The 19,192-nt window shown below is 36.3% G+C and overlaps 3 protein-coding genes and 2 long non-coding RNA genes across 8 annotated transcripts; 3 read left to right on the plus strand and 2 right to left on the minus strand.

Annotated features, from left to right (window-relative positions):
- The first annotated feature begins 2,109 nt into the window (after nucleotides 1–2,109).
- On the plus strand, nucleotides 2,110–4,488 carry LOC111796488 (SCARECROW-LIKE protein 7-like). Of its 2 annotated transcripts, none has more exons than XM_023679138.1 (2): nucleotides 2,110–2,250; nucleotides 2,323–4,488. In XM_023679138.1, the coding sequence occupies exon 2, from the start codon at nucleotides 2,422–2,424 to the stop codon at nucleotides 4,252–4,254; it is 1,833 nt and encodes a 610-aa protein (XP_023534906.1). In that variant the 5' UTR covers nucleotides 2,110–2,250; nucleotides 2,323–2,421; the 3' UTR covers nucleotides 4,255–4,488. The 2 variants fall into 2 exon arrangements, with proteins under 2 accessions (XP_023534906.1, XP_023534898.1); XM_023679130.1 differs by having other exon boundaries at nucleotides 2,126–2,183; nucleotides 2,252–4,488.
- Nucleotides 4,489–7,696: 3,208 nt separating this feature from the next.
- LOC111796526 lies at nucleotides 7,697–9,434 on the plus strand. The gene is made up of 2 exons (XR_002815370.1): nucleotides 7,697–7,893; nucleotides 8,108–9,434. It is a non-coding gene; the product is annotated as an uncharacterized LOC111796526 (long non-coding RNA).
- A 150-nt stretch (nucleotides 9,435–9,584) lies between these two features.
- LOC111796533 lies at nucleotides 9,585–11,620 on the plus strand. The gene is made up of 2 exons (XR_002815371.1): nucleotides 9,585–11,065; nucleotides 11,184–11,620. It is a non-coding gene; the product is annotated as an uncharacterized LOC111796533 (long non-coding RNA).
- A 164-nt stretch (nucleotides 11,621–11,784) lies between these two features.
- On the minus strand, nucleotides 11,785–14,269 carry LOC111796513 (protein AE7-like 1). Of its 2 annotated transcripts, none has more exons than XM_023679168.1 (5): nucleotides 14,103–14,267; nucleotides 13,760–13,865; nucleotides 13,498–13,597; nucleotides 12,263–12,308; nucleotides 11,785–12,067 (listed from the first exon to the last, which is right to left on the minus strand). In XM_023679168.1, the coding sequence occupies exons 1-5, from the start codon at nucleotides 14,212–14,214 to the stop codon at nucleotides 11,967–11,969; spliced, it is 465 nt and encodes a 154-aa protein (XP_023534936.1). In that variant the 5' UTR covers nucleotides 14,215–14,267; the 3' UTR covers nucleotides 11,785–11,966. The 2 variants fall into 2 exon arrangements, with proteins under 2 accessions (XP_023534936.1, XP_023534945.1); XM_023679177.1 differs by having other exon boundaries at nucleotides 11,994–12,072; nucleotides 14,103–14,269.
- A 454-nt stretch (nucleotides 14,270–14,723) lies between these two features.
- LOC111796504 (protein RTF1 homolog) lies at nucleotides 14,724–19,043 on the minus strand. 2 transcript variants are annotated; one of them, XM_023679159.1, is made up of 3 exons: nucleotides 18,863–19,043; nucleotides 17,263–18,108; nucleotides 14,724–17,155 (listed from the first exon to the last, which is right to left on the minus strand). In XM_023679159.1, the coding sequence occupies exon 3, from the start codon at nucleotides 17,101–17,103 to the stop codon at nucleotides 15,127–15,129; it is 1,977 nt and encodes a 658-aa protein (XP_023534927.1). In that variant the 5' UTR covers nucleotides 17,104–17,155; nucleotides 17,263–18,108; nucleotides 18,863–19,043; the 3' UTR covers nucleotides 14,724–15,126. The 2 variants fall into 2 exon arrangements, with proteins under 2 accessions (XP_023534927.1, XP_023534918.1); XM_023679150.1 differs by lacking the exon at nucleotides 17,263–18,108.
- Between the last annotated feature and the right edge of the window lie 149 nt (nucleotides 19,044–19,192).

Consider the following 19,192-nt stretch of genomic DNA (forward strand, 5'->3'; position numbering starts at 1 on the left):
CATTCCTCCAAACTCTATTATTACAAGCAATTGGACCCTTTTTTTTTTTTTTTCTTTATTCGGATTTCTTGAGCCTTGGCTTACATATAGTGTGTTGCACCAAGTGGAGGAGACCCCAATTTGGACAGGCAAATTATAGCACCCAACACAACGGTGTTACGGAAATTAAGGAAAATAATATTACCATAAACTACTTCAACCATTAAGATCGGCCCACTTTCAATATTAGTAATCCTTGCAATTAAATCATGACATACTATTTTTGGTATAATTCAACTTTCAATATTGACATACTATTTTTATCAACTTGGGTATAATTCAACTAGATAATTTATATAACGTAGAGTTGACAACTCAACTCTAATGGTATGGTTGTAATTTTAGAAAATTAATAATGTAGAGTAAAAGTTTGAGCGCGTGACTAAAAACGATCTTTAAAGCTCAATTTTATTAATGTCGAGTCGAGAAATAGGAAGAGGTATTGGTGAGTTGACTCGAGTGAGAGTGAGTGGGAGCGCCACTAGGAAATGGAAATTGAAATGGTCTAATTTGCCAACGTGGAATTAGGGGTCCCTTGTGAAAGTGCGACTGTGGGGAGTGCCCTTCACCGTTGCTTTTTCGAGCTGTCCCATTTCAGTTGGTCGAAGATCACTCCTATAGGCCCCACCCTAATTGCCCCTTTTCCCATCTTTTCCGGGCCCATTCCCTGGCCCATTGGGCCCACTTGCCGTCCATAAAGTATCCTCTTCTCAATCGAAAAGAAAAAATAAAATAAAACGAGTATGGAAAGAGAAGAGATTTTTGTTTATTAGGGTTTTTTTTTTTTGTTTGTTAGCTCTGGTAGAGGTAGTAGAGAGCGTGGTGTTGTAATATAAACACAAGGTCGACATCAAAGAAGAAGCAGACACCATTTCGCCCTAATTCGACGTGTCGTTCATGAGGCTAAGAAGTGGGCCCATGGGCTTAGGTCATCGTCACGGACCCCACCGAGAGAGATGAAAAATAATAATAATAATAATAATAATAATAATAATAATAAATGTTTGATTAAATAAAAGAAAAAAAAAGAAAAAAAAAGCGGAATGTGGACGTTCATGAGTTGGTGTTGTCATATCGGGCCAATCAGGGCCCACCGTCGCATCACTGCCACGTAACCCAGCCGCACACACAGCTTGCCTTGAGAGAGATTGGACCTTTTTTTTCTTCTTTTTTTTCTTATTTTAAAATTTNAAAAAAAAGCGGAATGTGGACGTTCATGAGTTGGTGTTGTCATATCGGGCCAATCAGGGCCCACCGTCGCATCACTGCCACGTAACCCAGCCGCACACACAGCTTGCCTTGAGAGAGATTGGACCTTTTTTTTCCTTCTTTTTTTTTTTTTCTTATTTTAAAAANCCACGTAACCCAGCCGCACACACAGCTTGCCTTGAGAGAGATTGGACCTTTTTTTTCTTCTTTTTTTTCTTATTTTAAAATTTCTACTGCAAGATATTTAATCCATTCACACCCCACCTTGTGATATATATTATTTATTTATTTAATGTGACATGTTGAGTAAAAGAAAATTACAAAAGCCATCGTTCTACTATTTAAGAGGGTATTTGGTATTTGGTATTTGGCTCACTTTATTGAGTGTGAATTTGTTGAACCTAAGAACTCGGAATAAAACTAAATTTCTTTTCTAAAACAAACAAATAATAATAATCAATAAAATAACCAATATAATACTATGGGTTTATACCAAAAATGACAGCAAAACATGGCTTAAGTTAATCTGATCTTAATCTCAATCTTAAAATTTAAAATTTATAATTAATCAAGTCGTTTAAATTGTTATTAGTTAATACTCTCACATTTTTAATAAAGATTTGAGTCCATTTATAAAAATTAGATCTATTTGATAAAATGGTATTTGAAATATAAAGAGCAATTACCCAAATAGTGGTTTTTTGGATTTTTGGAAAAAAAAGCAATTTTTAGGACTCGAAAAGGACTCTAAAAATCTCTCTCTCCTCTTCAAAATTTGTTCTGAATGGGGAAAGTGGGGTCCGCTGCTTCCTTCAACGGACTTGACTTCCATCGCTCTGCCCCTAAATTTATTTATGCCATTCCAAACGCCATTGCCCAACTCCCCCTCTTCTCTCTCTCTCTCTCTCTCATTCTCTCTCTCCTCCAACGGACTTGTTCTTCCCTTCTGTTCCACACTCTCTGCTTTGTGTTTTTGTTGCCCCCAATTTTTCCCACTTTCCANGTTCTTCCCTTCTGTTCCACACTCTCTGCTTTGTGTTTTTGTTTCCCCCAATTTTTCCCACTTTCCATCTCTCTCTCTCTCTCTGCTTTCTTCTTCTTTCTTGTTCCGGTAATGTAACTCGCTCCTTTCTCTCTGGTTTTGGGAGAGCAAGGTTTTACTGTTTCAGGTTAATGGCGTATATGTGCGCGGACAGTGGCAATCTAATGGCAATTGCCCAACAAGTCATCAAGCAGAAACAACAGCAGGAGCAGCAGCAGCAACAGCAGCAGCAGCAGCTTTGTCCGCTTACCCCCTTTTCGCTTCTTCCTTGGACTACTACCAATTCTTCTCCAACAATGGCTTCTTCTTCTTCTTCTTCTCCTAATTTATCCTTTGGGGTTTCTGGTTCTGCATTCGCTGACCCCTTCCAGGTCGCCGGAGATGCGGATTCTGCTGAGCCGGCTTTTCATTTTCCCAATTTGGAGCATCCATCTGCTGGGTTTAGGTTCTTCCCTAACTTCGGCGGTGGGGAGTTCGACTCTGATGACTGGATGGATAGTTTGGTCGGCGGTGGAGATTCGACGGATAGCTCTACTCTGCCGTCTGGTTGTGATGCTTATGCCGAGTATGGTCTCTTTGGTGTGGATCTCTTTAATGGCTCTCCGAGTAGACTCGTTGTCGCTTGCTCTCCGCCGTCTGATTTTAACCGAGCTGTTCTACCGGAAAGTTCGTGCAACACGAGTACCGTTCCGCCGCCGCCGTGGAGTTCTCCTCCACCATCAGTAAAGGATGCTGGAGTAGCCAATCCACCGGCGGAGAAGTTGCAGACGAACGACGTTGTAGAAGCCTCGTCGAGCGCGCCTGAAGAGGTGTTGCCGTTGCCGTCGCCGCCACCGCCGCTTCTTAAAGTCTTGCTGGATTGTGCGCGGCTCTGTGATTCTGAGCCCGACAGAGCCGTAAAAACTCTCGATCGGATTGGTAAATCGTTGCTAGAACAAGGAGATCCGATTGAGCGAGTGGCGTTTTACTTCGGCGAAGCTCTTCGGAACAGATTATCCCCGGCGGCGAGGAACAATTTCTTGGATTCAATTGAGACCGATGCTAATTCCGAAGATTTCTTGCTCTCGTACAAAGCTCTGAACGACGCTTGTCCTTACTCCAAGTTCGCGCATCTCACGGCGAACCAAGCAATTCTGGAAGCTACACAGAGAGCCAGTAAAATTCACATTGTCGACTTCGGAATCGTTCAGGGCGTTCAATGGGCGGCGCTTCTGCAAGCTTTGACCACGCGAGCCACCGGAAAGCCTATCAAAGTTCGTATCTCCGGAATACCTGCACCATCGCTCGGGGAGTCTCCAGCGGCATCGCTGTACGCCACCGGCAATAGACTCTCTGAGTTCGCAAAGCTTCTGGAACTGAATTTCGAGTTCGAACCGATTCTAACGCCGATTGAGAATCTGAACAAATCGAGCTTCAGCATCCAATCGGACGAGGTATTGGCAGTGAATTTCATGCTTCAATTGTACGGTCTCCTCGACGAGGTTCCGGTTGGTGTTCATAATGCTCTCCGATTAGCGAAATCTCTAAGCCCTAAAATTGTGACTCTCGGCGAGTACGAGGCGAGTTTGAACCGGACTGGATTCTACAATCGCTTCAAAAACGCATTGAAATACTACTCCGCCATTTTCGAATCGCTAGAGCCAAACCTGCCTCGAGACTCGCCGGAAAGGCTCCAATTAGAGAAACTGTTGATCGGTCGTCGAATTGCCGGCGTGATTGGAACGGAAGAAGAATCAGGAAGCAAGAGAAGAGTACGCATGGAAGACAAAGAAGAATGGAAGAATTTGATGGAGAGCTCCGGATTCGAACCTGTAGCACTCAGCCATTACGCCATTAGTCAGGCCAAAATACTTCTATGGAACTACAATTACAATTCTCTCTACTCTCTGATCGAATCGGCACCGGAATTTCTTTCTCTCGCATGGAACGACGTACCTCTCTTAACTGTATCTTCCTGGCGTTGATCGATTGCCTACAATTTTTCTTCTTCTTCTTCTTCTTCTTCTTCTTCTTCTTCTTCTTCTCGTTGTTGGTGAAAATCAGTGTCGATCAGCCAGGTCTTTTTCACTGGTATGGTATGAGACTGAAAACGAAAGCGAAACAAATATCAAATTGCAGTATGGATGACGCCATTGCTACACATTTTCAAAAGCTCTTCTGTTCAAAATCTGGAAAAGAAACCACTGCCTCTTTATAATTTTTTTTTTTTTATTTCAAACCATAATTTGTCGCAATCACGAGGATTATTCAGTGGGCGCCATTGCCGACCTCTTCACAAAACCATTTTCGGGTTTAAATATTTGCTTCTTATTTTTGTATTTCTCCTTCCCATTTAATACGTATATTTTAATTACTAAATGAATCAATTATAAAATAATAATAATAATTAGGCTAGGCGCCAAGAACTATTAACTTTTTTACTTTTTCATTTATTTAATTATAAATATTAAGGGATGGGAATTTGTATATTTTTTTAATGTAATAAAATAGAATATAGTACCTATGGACCATTAATTGGCTCCCCACTTTGTTCTTGCGTTCTGAATCACAGTAATGTTTGTCTGTCAATTTTTTTTATTATTTATTTATAATATAGCTTTCATTTCTTTTATAATTATTATTATTTAGGTAAAATATATTTTATGAATAATATTTTAGACATTTTGTAAGGCACTATTGTTTTTTCTACTTAAGCAAATAACAACGAAGAAAAGGTGCAAAAATAAGACTCCATAGAGAAAAAAATAATTACACCTAGCTCGACCATAGTAGTTTTAGTTAAAACATTATAATATCGTTATCGACTAAAACATCAAAAGTTACCATTTATCTCTTTAGGCATGGTTAAAATGAAAAAGAATAAAAATAAATAAAAATTGATTGCACGTTTGACGTAATCATAATCNAAAATGAAAAAGAATAAAAATAAATAAAAATTGATTGCACGTTCGACGTAATCATAATAACATCAAAATATCTTGGACAAGCAAATTAATCTACAAAGATACGACTTTAATTAATTATGATGAATTTCGAATCTCTTAACGTGAATGTAGGTTCGTGTCTTTGTCTCATGACAACTATGTTGACTCGTTCATACGCCATGATTATTTTGTACTGCCCCTAGAGATAGCCTATTGAGCTAAGCTATAATCATAATGATATGAGACAATACTTGGAAAGCTTACGACTTGATTTTTACCTTACATTCAAATCGTCCATCAATTTATGAGTGAGGATTCAAACTTTTAACTNTTAACGTGAATGTAGGTTCGTGTCTTTGTCTCATGACAACTATTTTGACTCGTTCATACGCCATGATTATTTTGTACTGCCCCTAGAGATAGCCTATTGAGCTAAGCTATAGTCATAATGATCTGAGACAATACTTGGAAAGCTTACAAGTTTAATTGATTTTTACCTTACATTCAAACCGTTCATCAATTTATGAGTGAGGATTCAAACTTTTAACTTTATGAGATGATATATGTTTTAACTAATTAAACTGTATCCAAATGAATAATTAACCGTAATAACTATATTTATACATAAATATTGAATACTTTATGTCTTACCCAACAACAACGTAAGATAACACAAATATGTTGTGTATATATTATATATATCTTGAAAGTTGGAAGTATAAATTTTTGAATCATTGATATGTTAATTATTGTTTTTGTTATGGTACTAAGATATTACCAATAAACTTTTCTTAAATAAATGTGGTGAATAGACAATATTTATTTTTAATCAAGACATAATTATAAGCCCACGTCCTTGACTAAGTCATGTTTGGCCCATCAATTAAATCATTTATTCAAATTATTTGGATGGACTTTAAGATTGGAGGGATTATGAAACATTTACAAATTTTAAAAGAAAATTAAAATTTATTTCACATCTATATGTCAAACCATAATGGTTAATTATAATATTAAAAATTATAGAGACTAAAATCTATTTTTTTTTTAAAAGGCGAGTGACGAAATTTATAAATTACTTTTCACCAAATTATTAGTTAAATATGTGTTGGTTTATATATGTATGTATAAATAAATAAATAAATAAATGTTTTCACTAAAATAGTTTCGATTTAATTAATTAGTTGAAACAAAACATTCTATAAATATAAAATTATTGTACATTTAGATTCAACATAATTTACGATAATTTTAATATTTGTAATTATCACAACTTAAAAATTATGTAGAAGGGTTTAGCTTTTAAAAAATTATGTACTTAGAAAAAGCCAGTCAGAATTTACCATTAAAAAAATAGCTTTTAAGAATTTGTTTTTGTTCNAAAAAAAAAAAAAGAAGAGAGAAACGTCAAGAAAACAAATACAAATTTCAAAATTTAAAAACAAAAAATGTTATCAAATGAGGCTGTAAATTTTTATTTTTATTTTAAAAATTAAACATATAAATATTCAATCCATTTTTGTGTTTTGATTATTTGTTTTTTTTAAAGGATAAAACCATAATAAATGGTAAGGAATTAAAACATGTATCAATGTATATCACAATATTTTCAAACAATAATTGTACAAAATTTATAAAATAAAAAATGTTGATAAATTTAACGACAATATTTGAAATTTTATATTCTTCAATACATTTGATCAACTTTTGAAATTGGGATATAATTTTTAAAATTACTAAACAATAATTGTACAAAATTTATAAAATAAAAAATGTTCATAAATTTAACGACAATATTTAAAATTTTATATTATTTAACACATCTTATCAACTTTTGAAACTGGGATATAATTTTCAAAATTAATTTATAATCTAAGATTAATTAAAAGATTTATTGTTATGGAAAAATAACATAATTTCGAACTAACATTTCATTCGTAACCCAAAAAAAAAAATAATAATAATAATTTCGAACCAACATTGTACACTTAGCTTCATGTTTATATCGACTTTAATATGATTTTAATTATATATTTGAACTTAGAAAAAGCATTTGAGGTTTCCATATTTACATTTATTATCAAACAAAAATAGATCATATTAATTAAATTTAATGTGTGAAAGCAATATATTAAATTTACAAATCTACCCAGCACGCGTTAAGATATTTTATAAATTTTGCCTTTAAGTTAGGGCTTCCGTTCTGCGCTTCCACCTTAGACAAATATTTTTCAAATATTCTGAAAACAAAATTTTATTAAATAATATATAAATAAAATAATAACATTATTTGCTTAAAGTTGATCGCTCCTTTGATTAGCTGTGAAATTCCCAACCACCCAATTTCCACGTATTTTTCGCATTTATTCCTCCGCCTTATTGATTAATTCAACCACGTCACTCAATATCATCCGTCGATTGTTTTTGCCGCTTCCTAATCCTAGCCGCCCATTTCATCTTCTCCCTCTTTAAAAGGATAAAATCCTCATCCGTCTTTCATCTGCCTCCATTGCAAACCCTATTTTTTCTACATTTATTGTTTTGCAGATCTGTCTCCGTCGTCTTCTCTGTCGCCGTTCTGATCATTGTAGATCGGTAGATCTGGTGTTGATCTACGCGTTGATGGCGGTTTCATACGGATTCGGCCTCCGTTGACGGGCGTCGGTTGCTTATTTACAGGTTCAGCATCAGATCTGGTTTCTTTTCTTTTCTGTTTATGTTCTGATCGCGATTCTTGGATTGTTCTATTGTTCTTTCTTTTGGCTTCGTTTGGTATCTGCGACGATCGTTGGAGTACCCTTCTATACGCGCCAATCCAGAGTTTGATTCTTGATTTTGGTATTTTCTTTAATTATTATTGTGCAACAAAAGCCGTTTCGGTCTATTCGAACAGGTATGGAATTTCGTTTGGCGTGGGATGTTTAGGGAGGCAGTAACGCTTCGAGTCGTGCTTGGAGACTCCGTGTTTTCGGACGATGAGGCGGTTGGTTGCTGCGAATCAAGATGATTTCGTCCGATCTGTTCGTCGGTACAACGTAGCAAAGCTGTGGACCACTATTCGATGGAAGCTATATCTTGTACATAATTATGAAAGCATCAGAAAAAGTAGATGAGTGATTGTGGATGTAAAGATATCGGGATTTAGCCTCTTTTTTTTAGGAGGATGAATTCTGGTAGCTCTTTGTCATCCGGCCTTTGCCATGACAGGTGCGCTTGCATGGCAGGTCATTCATAATAAAAAAAAGCATGTTTTCGTTTTGAGGGAAGATCGCACGGGGATTGCCCGGGGTCTTCCCTCGCTGGTCTGTTTTCCTCTTGCTCTCTATTTCTCTCCGTTCGTTTCTGCAACTTCAACCGACGGAACCCCTTCTTTGGTCATAGCCTTTGACCTGATCGAACTCGCGACATGCAAAGGTACTCTACCGATTTTTTAATTTAAATTTCCGAACAATCGTGAAATGGTAGTAAAAAAAAGAACGAAGGCTTTTTTTTTTTTTTTTTTTCATTGTTAAATATTCTTGTTTATATTTAAAAACAGTAGCATTTTCCGGTTGGCATACGCTTGTTTCCATCCATCCCTCCTGTGTAATAAATTTTTTATTTATGTTTGTACCAATAATAATTAAGCATTTTGGGGATTTGTCAATGACAGTCTTTGCTATGGGGGGGGGGGGGGGGGTTTCNGGTTTCATCGAATTCAAGTAAAATAATGTTATTACAACGATGTGCATTCCCCATTCGTATTTCCATTTTAGAGTTTCCACTCGTCTAACTAATACACAATGTTTCGACATTGTTGTGATATAATTGGGTTTGCTGTTCTCCCCTTCCATTAGCTATATAGTTATTTAATATTTTTTTTATGTAATAGTTGTCACATTTGAGATCTTTAGGGTATACCCAACGTGGCTTTTTGTACGTTTTGCATATTTTGTTAGAACTAGTCCTTGTCTTCCTAGCTATTTGATTGTTAGTGAAGAAGATGCGTCCAAACGGCACTTGAGTGCATGCAATTGAAGAAATCTTTTGCGTTCAATGGAGGCACAACAATCAGCAGCATGGCTCTATCGTGAATCCTGTCATCATCTCATCGGCTGGTACTTCTTGGATCTTACTTTCATCCATGGTCTCTCTATTAAACTACTATTTTGTAAGTTATTTTGGAACTTGTTTATTGTATATTTATTTCTGCTGCGCATGTCGTGAGTTTGTTTAAATTCTCTAGAGTTGTCAGTCGCAATTTTCTTTTACTATTTGTCAGTCGAGTCTTACTGTTACTGATTATGCTTCCACTAGGCTTTCTAATTCGTTGTTAGATGTTTCTCGTATAGAAATTATAACTTATCTTCAAAAGGCTTCTTGNGTTGGTTCTCGTATAGAAATTATAACTTATCTTCAAAAGGCTTCTTGTTAATTTATTTTTCGAGACCTTATTACTTTTTGGTTTTACTTTTTTAATCTTGTTAAAGACCCCAGGATACATGTAATGTGTTTTGTTACGAATGCCGTCGAGTATTAATTTCCATCCGATTGAGAAATCTCCTAATTTGGTAGATTTTTCGTCTGGTCTAATCTATCATCTAGGGCGATTGATCCGTTGTCGTGTGAAGAACAAAAGTTCATCTGCCTGGTTTTTAATTGCGAAGTTGAATTGTTTAAATTTTCGTGTCATGTATTAATTGGAACTTTAGAAGAAACTTTTAAATGTTTTACTTTTTTTTAAAAATGTTTTATGCTCTTATAGTTTATTGTTTGTATTTCCCTTCGTCGCCCATAATTTTAAATGTATTCTATGAAGTCTAAACTCTTGTTTCATTTTCCACAAAATCGAGCTGCCATTTTTTTTGTTTGTAATTGAATTTTCTATGCTCTTATAGTTTTTAGCAGCAAGTTTTTTTCTTTGATCGTAGGTGATAAAAATATATTTCACTGCGTACTAGTGTTCTCTAACTGATTCTTCATTGTTTAAAAAGTTTTTTGATTTTGGGATAAAATAACATTGGCTAGATCATCTCATCCTCTAGACTAATATGGATCCCCGTTTTGAATTTAGCATGTTACTTTCTCAAATACGTTGTACGTTTTCTGATGTGTGGTTAGGGAGAATTTGATACGAGTATCTCTGGTGGGCATTTTATGTTTATAAATTGAATCGTATGTTCTTTAAAATTATCTTGTGTACTTCGAAATTCATCTGAATAAATGGGGGTGCTCAGAGTATACATGGTAATTAAATTTTAATGTTCTTTGATTGAATTAAATTTTGGGAGTAATTTTCCGGTTCTTCACTGTAATAGATCTGTAAGCTCAAAGAGGTAGAGCGCTCAATTTCTTCCTAGAATTTGAGAGGTTGATGGTTCGAATCCGTCCAGATCTTGACTATTTTGTGTAATGAATAGTGAATTGAATATTTGTATAGTCATCTTTTCGTTGTGCGTGTGTGTTTCTTTTTTCCTTTTTGTTTTGCAAGAATTTACTTTTTTTAGACACGATGGTCAAACATAAGTCGGAAAACTTCTAAATCTGCACCTTTTACTGGTCGATGATAATCAAAATATGCTTTAAATTTTAATTGAATAAAAAAAAAATCAATGCGCGGTGGAAAGGTGAGATGTAAGGTTTTAGTTTTAATTGTGTGGATGGCTGGTTGGCTATGTATAGAATTATTATTTTCTACGTGCACTGCATTACGACCAACTTTGGTTTGTCTTAAATGACTTTGAAGCAGGCTCTGCAGTTCTCCAATATCCATAACTCCGAAAAGATTGATCTTCTTCTATACGCTGAAGTTGTCCTTTTATCTTCCCATGTTCAGATTTGGAGCCCGACCTCCTTCGACCCCTGGCGATGCGTAAGTGATCCATGGCTTGCTATGTACTATGTTGTTTGATTTTTGCATTTAAGCACACATTTTCCATCATTATACCAAAGACCCATTAAATAATTGGAGATGGCATTTGAGTTTGCAGACTCGAGTAAATGCTCCAACAACAAAGGTAAAGAACTTGTACCAACAAGAAAACTCACGATCTAAGATCGAGTGTGGCAAACCACCACACCACCAAGGGAAAAACGTCCAGCTCGAGAGAAGTCAAGAATGCAGGCTTTAAGAAGACAAACCCTCTAGGAAACTCACCCCAATGCTCAAAAGGTCTGACACAGCGAAGGAACAGCCCAAGTCCTGTCCCTTGAAGGGGAGGATATAGTCTGTAGGCCTTGACCCTACATAAATTGGGTAGAAGACAAGAAGCCCAAAAAATGAAACGGCTCACCACCAAAAAGAAACCCTCCAATAAAGACACAATGATAAGTGTAATAAATTTGTTGGAATTACATGCCGAAACAAAATAGAAATATTATTTATTTATATAAAAATATTATCAATTTGATAGTATTTTTAACACAACACTTATATATATGATTCTTAGGGTTCTTATTTTTAGAATTTTCATTTTCATCTTAAACAAAATATTATTCACACAAACAATTTTTATTCTTAAGTTGCCACATTAATTTACGACTTCATCCAAATTTAAGGGTTGGATAAAAAAAGAAAAAAAACTTGTAATCTAAGGACACAATTAAAATCAACTCTTGAATTTAGAGATATTTTGTAGAACCAACTGAAATATCCAAGGCTGGAAGCCGATGAAGGGTCCAATACAGAAGTAAATAAAATCACATATATTAATATTTCTATATTACATTCACAGACTACCTTTTTCCACTCTGTACGTTGATATATAATTTGTTCAGAGCTCGCTGGAATACAGGCATTCATCTACAAGCTGACGCAAATTTGGATTTTCCATTGCCGCTGCCACTCTTTCTTTATCGTTTAGTTGCTTATTAACTGTTCTTTTTCCCAAACAAAGACAAATTTAAAGATGAAAACATTCTGCATTAGCATCTGCAAGTGGTAACTAAAAGGATATTGAACACAGTCCCTTAATTAGAAGTATTAACTATCACGGCTCTAACAAGTTCAATCTTTGATTTCATGATTTTTTTCTCCTTGATCTATTAAAACAGAATGTCTTAATCTCACCTGATTCTTCATTAGCGTGGGATCCTGGAAATACTTTGATGTCAACCTGCAAAATCCATAACCAGACTTAGTGGACGACCTAAACTCGAGCCAGATTCAAAATTGTTTGATTTGTGATTTTCAAGGCTATTAGAATCCCTAAGGCTATTTCAAGAAGACCAGATTCAAATGGAGTAAGTATCATATTTCCATACTCCTGGAAATCTTTCGATGGTGGTGCATTTGCGGGAGTAGGTTTAATAAATTTATTCAGTCTATTTCCATCATATACTCAAATATAACATTAAATGAACATTTAACAAAATTCAAATATAACATTAAAATCCTATAAATACAAAGGTTGGGTTTTATTTAATGTGTGTTTTTAGAATTTTTTTTATGATATTTGAGATCGTAAATTGCAGAAACAAAAAATAAACATAATAGCATATTTTTCCATTATATTTTATAAATTAACTGTTCATAAAAAAATNTTAGAATTTTTTTTATGAGATTTGAGATCGTAAATTGCAGAAACAAAAAATAAACATAATAGCATATTTTTCCATTATATTTTATAAATTAACTGTTCATAAAAAAATTATTAAATATTTTAAGTTATAACTTGAAAGAAAAGCAAGATAAATTGTTTCCAAAATATTCTTTAAACTAAATTGTTTTTTATATTGAAACAAATCTTGAAAAAGTTCATTTTTCTGNGTTATAACTTGAAAGAAAAGCAAGATAAAGAGACAGACATTCTTTCCAAATAAGTTTTAAAATTAAAAATAATTAGAAAAGAAGTTTGTTTGCCTACAAAAACAGAACACCAGGAAATTGTTTTCAAAATTAACTTTTAAATTAAATTGTTTCCAAAATATTCTTTAAACTAAATTGTTTTCATTTTTTATATTGAAACAAATCTTGAAAAAGTTCATTTTTCTGTTCTCTAAGTTCTTCATTAGTTTTGTAAATGATTACCGATTAAGTACAATCCAGTAAGAAAAACAATTAAAAAAACAGTTTATCAAAATATTCCCCAGACAATATCTTAAAAATACAGCCAACGCACTATTATCATGATCGTTTCCTTCAAGAATCTACAAACTTCTCCAAAATTAATTTAATACCCAGCCACAAATCACAAATTTCATCAGTATCTGGTGATTGCAACAAGTATAGTGGAGAACTGCAATCGAACAAACACTACTTCCAACATTTCAGGACTATTTCAAAGGAAAGGAAAGTACACTGACCTTGTAATTTGGGGGAAAGAAATGTTTAAGTTTCACCCGCAGACAGAGACCAATCACAGTTGCCATGCTACAATGCTGGATAGTCGGAGTGAAGGTTATCCTATATAATAAACACTAATTCAGTAAAGGATTTAGGATACTTTGCTAGAGTATGAATCTTGATAATGTGTTTGTTAGAGCATATAATTATAAATCAATAATTTCAAATTGTTTCTCAAAATCAATGAGGAAGAATTAGCGGAGTTGCTTCGACTCTGCTTACAGGATACGCCCTAGCTTGTCATCGACGGTGATCGATTCCTCCGAGAGAACACTTAGCTGCTCTAACGAATACGGATGTTCCGGATCTCTAATATCCCTCACGAAATGTGCCAAAATTCGAGTCAAGGATAATAAGTTAGCAAATTTACTATCAAGTAACAAATTCCACGAGAAACGAGAAAAGCCAATTTCCTCAAAACAAGCAAAAACTATCCATTCGGTCACTAAGAACTTGCGAAAAAAACTAATTTTCTAATTAGAATTCAGCTTGAAATTTGACCTAAAAAGAAAATAAAAGAAGAATTGAAAATCGGTCAAAACACAAACAACTGAGAAAAGGATATCATAGATTTCGAGAGGATCAACGGAGTCGTCACCATGGAGATCCTCGGAGCGAGCGATCCGCTCTTTCTTGGCGTGAACCACGGGGTTCGCATTGATCAGCCCCAGCGTCATCCTCCTTCTTCTTCCTGTGTCCGTGACTGTGCGAACTTTTAATTACGAGTCTAAAATGGTTTAAAGGGCGTAAACACATTGGTCACCGCGGAAGAACGCGTCACGGTCCAGTAGGAGAGAAGCACGTATAATGATTTGTTGGAATCTTGGGTTTAATTAATTGGTGACAGAACGGTCGATGAAGGTTCAGAAAAAGGCTATAATTTAGCCGCCCATTGGCTTCTTGCTTCTTACAAATCCAAATCCTCCTATTAATTTAAGTTCAGGGATAATGTTTTTTTTTTTTTTATAGCAATTTTTATTTATTAGTACTCATTTTCAAAATGGAAAGCGGAACCAGTGGGGGTGGTGAGAAGAACAATTTCATTAATATTTTCTATAAACAAATATGAGAAATAAGAAACATGTTTCAAATTCCACAACTCATAAGACACTTTTAAACATGTTTTGTTAAAATTAAGACAAAAGACGAAAACTCATACACAAGATCCGAGCTTGAATGGTAGAAAGCAAGGCAAAACAATTCTGAAAATCATGTATAAATAACCCTAAGAAGTAACAGGAGTTTTCACCGTGACTGGATGGATTTAATCTTCACTTACAAATCTTGAAACATACACAAATTTCATACACAAAAGAAAACTCGAACCATAGACGACTCTCAACTGTTTCAGACCTGGCAAATCAATGAACACAAGGGGCAACAGCAGTGGTAATGAGGCAAAATTAATCAGAACTAACTCAAAAGATTTACCACAATCAGGAAGCATTTCTTGCTCAAATTAAGGGCGCTTCTAACAGTTACCTTACCAACTCGATAATTGTTTATATGCCAAATCCTCGAAGACCAGAACATGCTATGTCGGAGCAGTAATATCGAATGCAGTACTGTTTAGTTGCAGCCATCGAGTTTCAAAGAAGCCCTCTTCTTCTCTTGTAGTCACTAACAGTCAGTGTCAGTGCATGCCGCCTCCCATCGTTCTCAGGGACTTGACGTCCAACTGTGGCTTCTATCTGCTGTTTCCTTGCTAAGAACCCAGCCTGAGCTCCCATGGGTCCACCAAATTTCTGAAGCACAGCCAATGATATAGGCAGCTCAAAGTTGTGCAGCGAGTTTGATTCTGTACCTCCATCTACAGGAGCATTAGTGTCAACCAACTTTCCAGCCCCAGCAGCAGCTTCCAAAGCCGCTGCTGTAGCTGCCATGCCAGCTTCTGCAGTCCGACCAGATCCTGTTCTATTAGTCTCTGATGCAGGCATTGCGTTATCACTGTTGCCACCTGCTTCCGCAGCCCCATTGGCTTCACCAGCGTTTCCAACATAGTAATTCCTTGACCTGGTCCATCTCCTTGAAAAGGGATCGTAACCGGCCTCTCCAGCTTTCAAGTCTTTCAAGGGTCTCAGTTCTGATGCATTTTTGAAGTTCTCCACCCTGTTCTTCCTGTTCATCTCAACTAACCTAATTGCCTTGGTATCTTTCATCTGCAACCTCCTGGATGCCTCTAATTGCTGCAGCCTTGCCTTGATCCTCTCAACCTCAGATTCATCATTTTTGCTTAGTGCTACGTCCATCTCTCTCCTCAGCCGGTCCTTCTCAGCTGCAATATTTAATGGCCTTGATGAAGCAGATTTTTTCTCTCGCAACATCTGCTTCACTGTGGCCGCTGAGTAGACAAAGTTGTTGGCTTTCTGTATAGCTTCCTTCTTTTCCAATACATCCTGCTTGCTCAGCATCCGACCATTAGTTCGCTCTACCTCCTTAAGCCACTGTTTATATTCATCCTCAAGTGGTGCAGAGTCCGATATCATAGCCATCTGCCACCTGGCAGCAGAACTTTCGTTTCCCCAAATAACATTAAGATATTTATGTGTGATTTTGTTCTCTAGCTTATACTGACGATCAGGTTCTGTTGCATCAACATTGCGCACCAAGCAGAGCCGGTAGATAGACCCGGATCTTGATCTCCCGATTCCAACTCTCACAAAGCACCCAACTATCAACTCCTCAAAGAATGGTTCCATTAACCATTTTGCAAGCTTTGATCTACGAATAGTAATTTCCTTGATATCCTCAAATGTTGGCCCTTTTAGACCAGACATGGATCTTTCATCATCACTGTCAATCATTCCGCCATCTCCTGTAGACTCTTCATCTTCACTTTGAAACCTACTTTCACTTTCACTTGAGCTACTCAAACTAGGAGCAGTGAAGGGCTTTCGTTTTGTCGGTGAGAACCTTCGATTATTTGCATTCCCTCTAGATGCATCTCTCAATTTACGATGAGCTTCTGGATCCTGCTGTTTCAACCTTTTTGCACGCAATTCATTTAAAGCATCATCTTTCGCAGCTGCTCTATCAGCAGATCTAGCAGACGATCTAATACGCGATGATGGGAGAGGTGAGGTCTCTTTCCGAGATGGAGCAGTCTTCCCTTTATCCTTCTTAGCTCTTAAGCTTTCATATAAATGCTTATCATTCTTCTTTGACGCTCTGTCTGAAAGAATCATCTCCCTTTGAAGTTCAGACATACCAGCAAGCTTGCGCCTGTCATCATCATCTTTATAAAGATCATCCCCAACGTCAGATTCATTACTGCTGTCACCCTCACGATCTGAACCAACATCTTCGTTGTCCCCTTCTTCTTGGCTGCCCGCATCATCATCTCTTTCAGCAGGATCTAGCCTCTTCTTCAGAGGAACCTGAGATCCAGAAGGCTTCCTGCTAGCATAACCACGATCATCATCTGAGTCATCATCCCTAGAGTCACTTCCAGCATCAGAATATGAACCCTCACGCTGTCTTCGAGATGGTGGATGAGAGTGTCGATTCCTCCCTGCTGCATTAGTTCTTCCAGCAGCCTCCAGAAGTAAATTTTCTAGATCTGCCATATCACAGCCTCTGACACCAAAATCTGTGACTTCTGTGACTTTCCCTCCTGTCCTGAAAAAGTAGAAAAACTATATATAAGGCTCAAATTCGTGCTATTCTTTAGTAGTCAAAATCCATATTTAACACCTTGCAAACCAGGGAATGCTATAAAATAATACCATCAAGATGTTTGAAGGAAACACAAGCCACCCTCCACATCTCCATGAAACACATACTACCCCCAAAAAAACTGAGAAAGTGTAATTTACAACTGGAAGCTGAAAAACTCATTAAGAGATTGGCAGTAGAATTTCATCAGCAGTTATGAGAAGTTCTCCCCCTCCTCAAGATTACTCAAGTAAAAATTCAATGAATAGTCTTAAATCAATTGACGAAGAATTAGAGCAGCACAATAGTTGGGCTGAGTCGGAACATAGGTTCTTTAAGTTACGAGGATATCTCTCTACCACAAACTAATCTCAAAATCTCCCAAATTTCTCACCACCTTACTATATTTGTAATTATAACTTCCTGCCAAGGCTAATATAACAAACTTCTCTTTCATACTCATAGTTGCCACTAATAACTGACTACAATAGCTACCTCAACAAGTTACTCCTACCACTTGTTTTAATGAACTAACTCATACTACTGCCTTAGATGGCGAACATTACTCATCCATAAGAGGTAAGGTTTTCACATCATCCTCACGAATGGTGAACATAATATTATAATTTTCCACAACTCTTAGGCAGTCAATGCGTCTTCAGTCATCAAATTCCACAAGAGGTAAAAAAGACAGCACCACCATCCACCACTAGGCCCCCAACCTCTCACAGTCATAACCATAGCATAAGGGGGGGAAATAGATTCATCGCCTTGGTTTCCTTCCCTTATCCCTTGACAGTTTAAATATTTTCTCACGAGAGCATGGTGTTGCACCCAAAATTTGTATCACGAAGCCCTGCACCTTGAGCAGATAAATCTTAATCGCTCACTTTGTCCCTAATTTTTCCTTGTTCATCCTAACAATGGAAAGCCATATGATAGCAGTGGGTATAGAACTAAGATAAGATTAAACAAAAAAGATATTAAATGAATACGAGTTTATCTCATGAAACTATCAGCGGGAGTAATAAAGCCTCCAACTTAACCCCAACAAGATGCATGGGTTTGGGTTGAGTCGGGTCCCAACTCAGGTCAAGGGTTTGTAAAATATGTCCGAGACCTGTAAAATTATCACTTTGAAAGCTAATTTTTGCGTAGTTTAATATTTATAAATTAATGCCTCCCAAAACACAATCAATATTGCAACCATTACAAGTCTCAAAGCTTCATCAATTTACTATTAACAATAAAATCGACAGAAACCATATTTGCCCAGAGTATAGCAATCAAAACCACGGTCCGAAACAAGAAAATATAAAAACTTTAAACATACAGCAGAACATAGCCACACAGACACACACACAGAGCAAGATCGAGAGCCATGTTCACACAAATCAAACTTGGGGAACCTCACAAGTTAAGCCTAGAAGTGAAAATTTAAAAAAGAAAATCCTCAATATTTAGAGCTATAAGACTGCCATGACTATCTTCCAAAACTCAAGGAGAGTCAACCAGAAAAAGCTTCGAAATAGAAATCAAGAACACCTTAAGACAGAAATCTAGGGCTGTACAACAGCCATGAGAGACCGGAGGAAAGTGTGACCAAGGCATGAGGTATTTGAACCATAAAATACTGCAAGATAATGAAAGAAACACGAGATATTGAATTACCTTGAAAGAGCGCTTGACCTTCAACCGTTGAGCTACAAGTAAAACGCTGATGATGGAGGGCGATTGAGCGAAGATTTGCAGTTACCTGTTACTGCCCCAAGTACGCTGGAGAAGAGACGAGGGTTTTCAGGAGAATCTCGGGATGCCGTGGAAACTCGGAAGTCTGTCTATTCAGGACACTGAGCTTAGGATTGTTTTGAGTTAAATTACAAATTAGTCCCTACAGTTTACAAAAATTAGAATTTTATCTTTATAATTTAAAATATTAAAAGTAATCTATATGATTTATTAAAATTATAAATTTTAAACAGTCCCTCGAAAATGTCTAAA

The sequence above is a fragment of the Cucurbita pepo genome, chromosome LG01, assembly GCF_002806865.2.
Source record: "Cucurbita pepo subsp. pepo cultivar mu-cu-16 chromosome LG01, ASM280686v2, whole genome shotgun sequence".
Classification (NCBI taxonomy): Eukaryota; Viridiplantae; Streptophyta; class Magnoliopsida; order Cucurbitales; family Cucurbitaceae; genus Cucurbita; species Cucurbita pepo.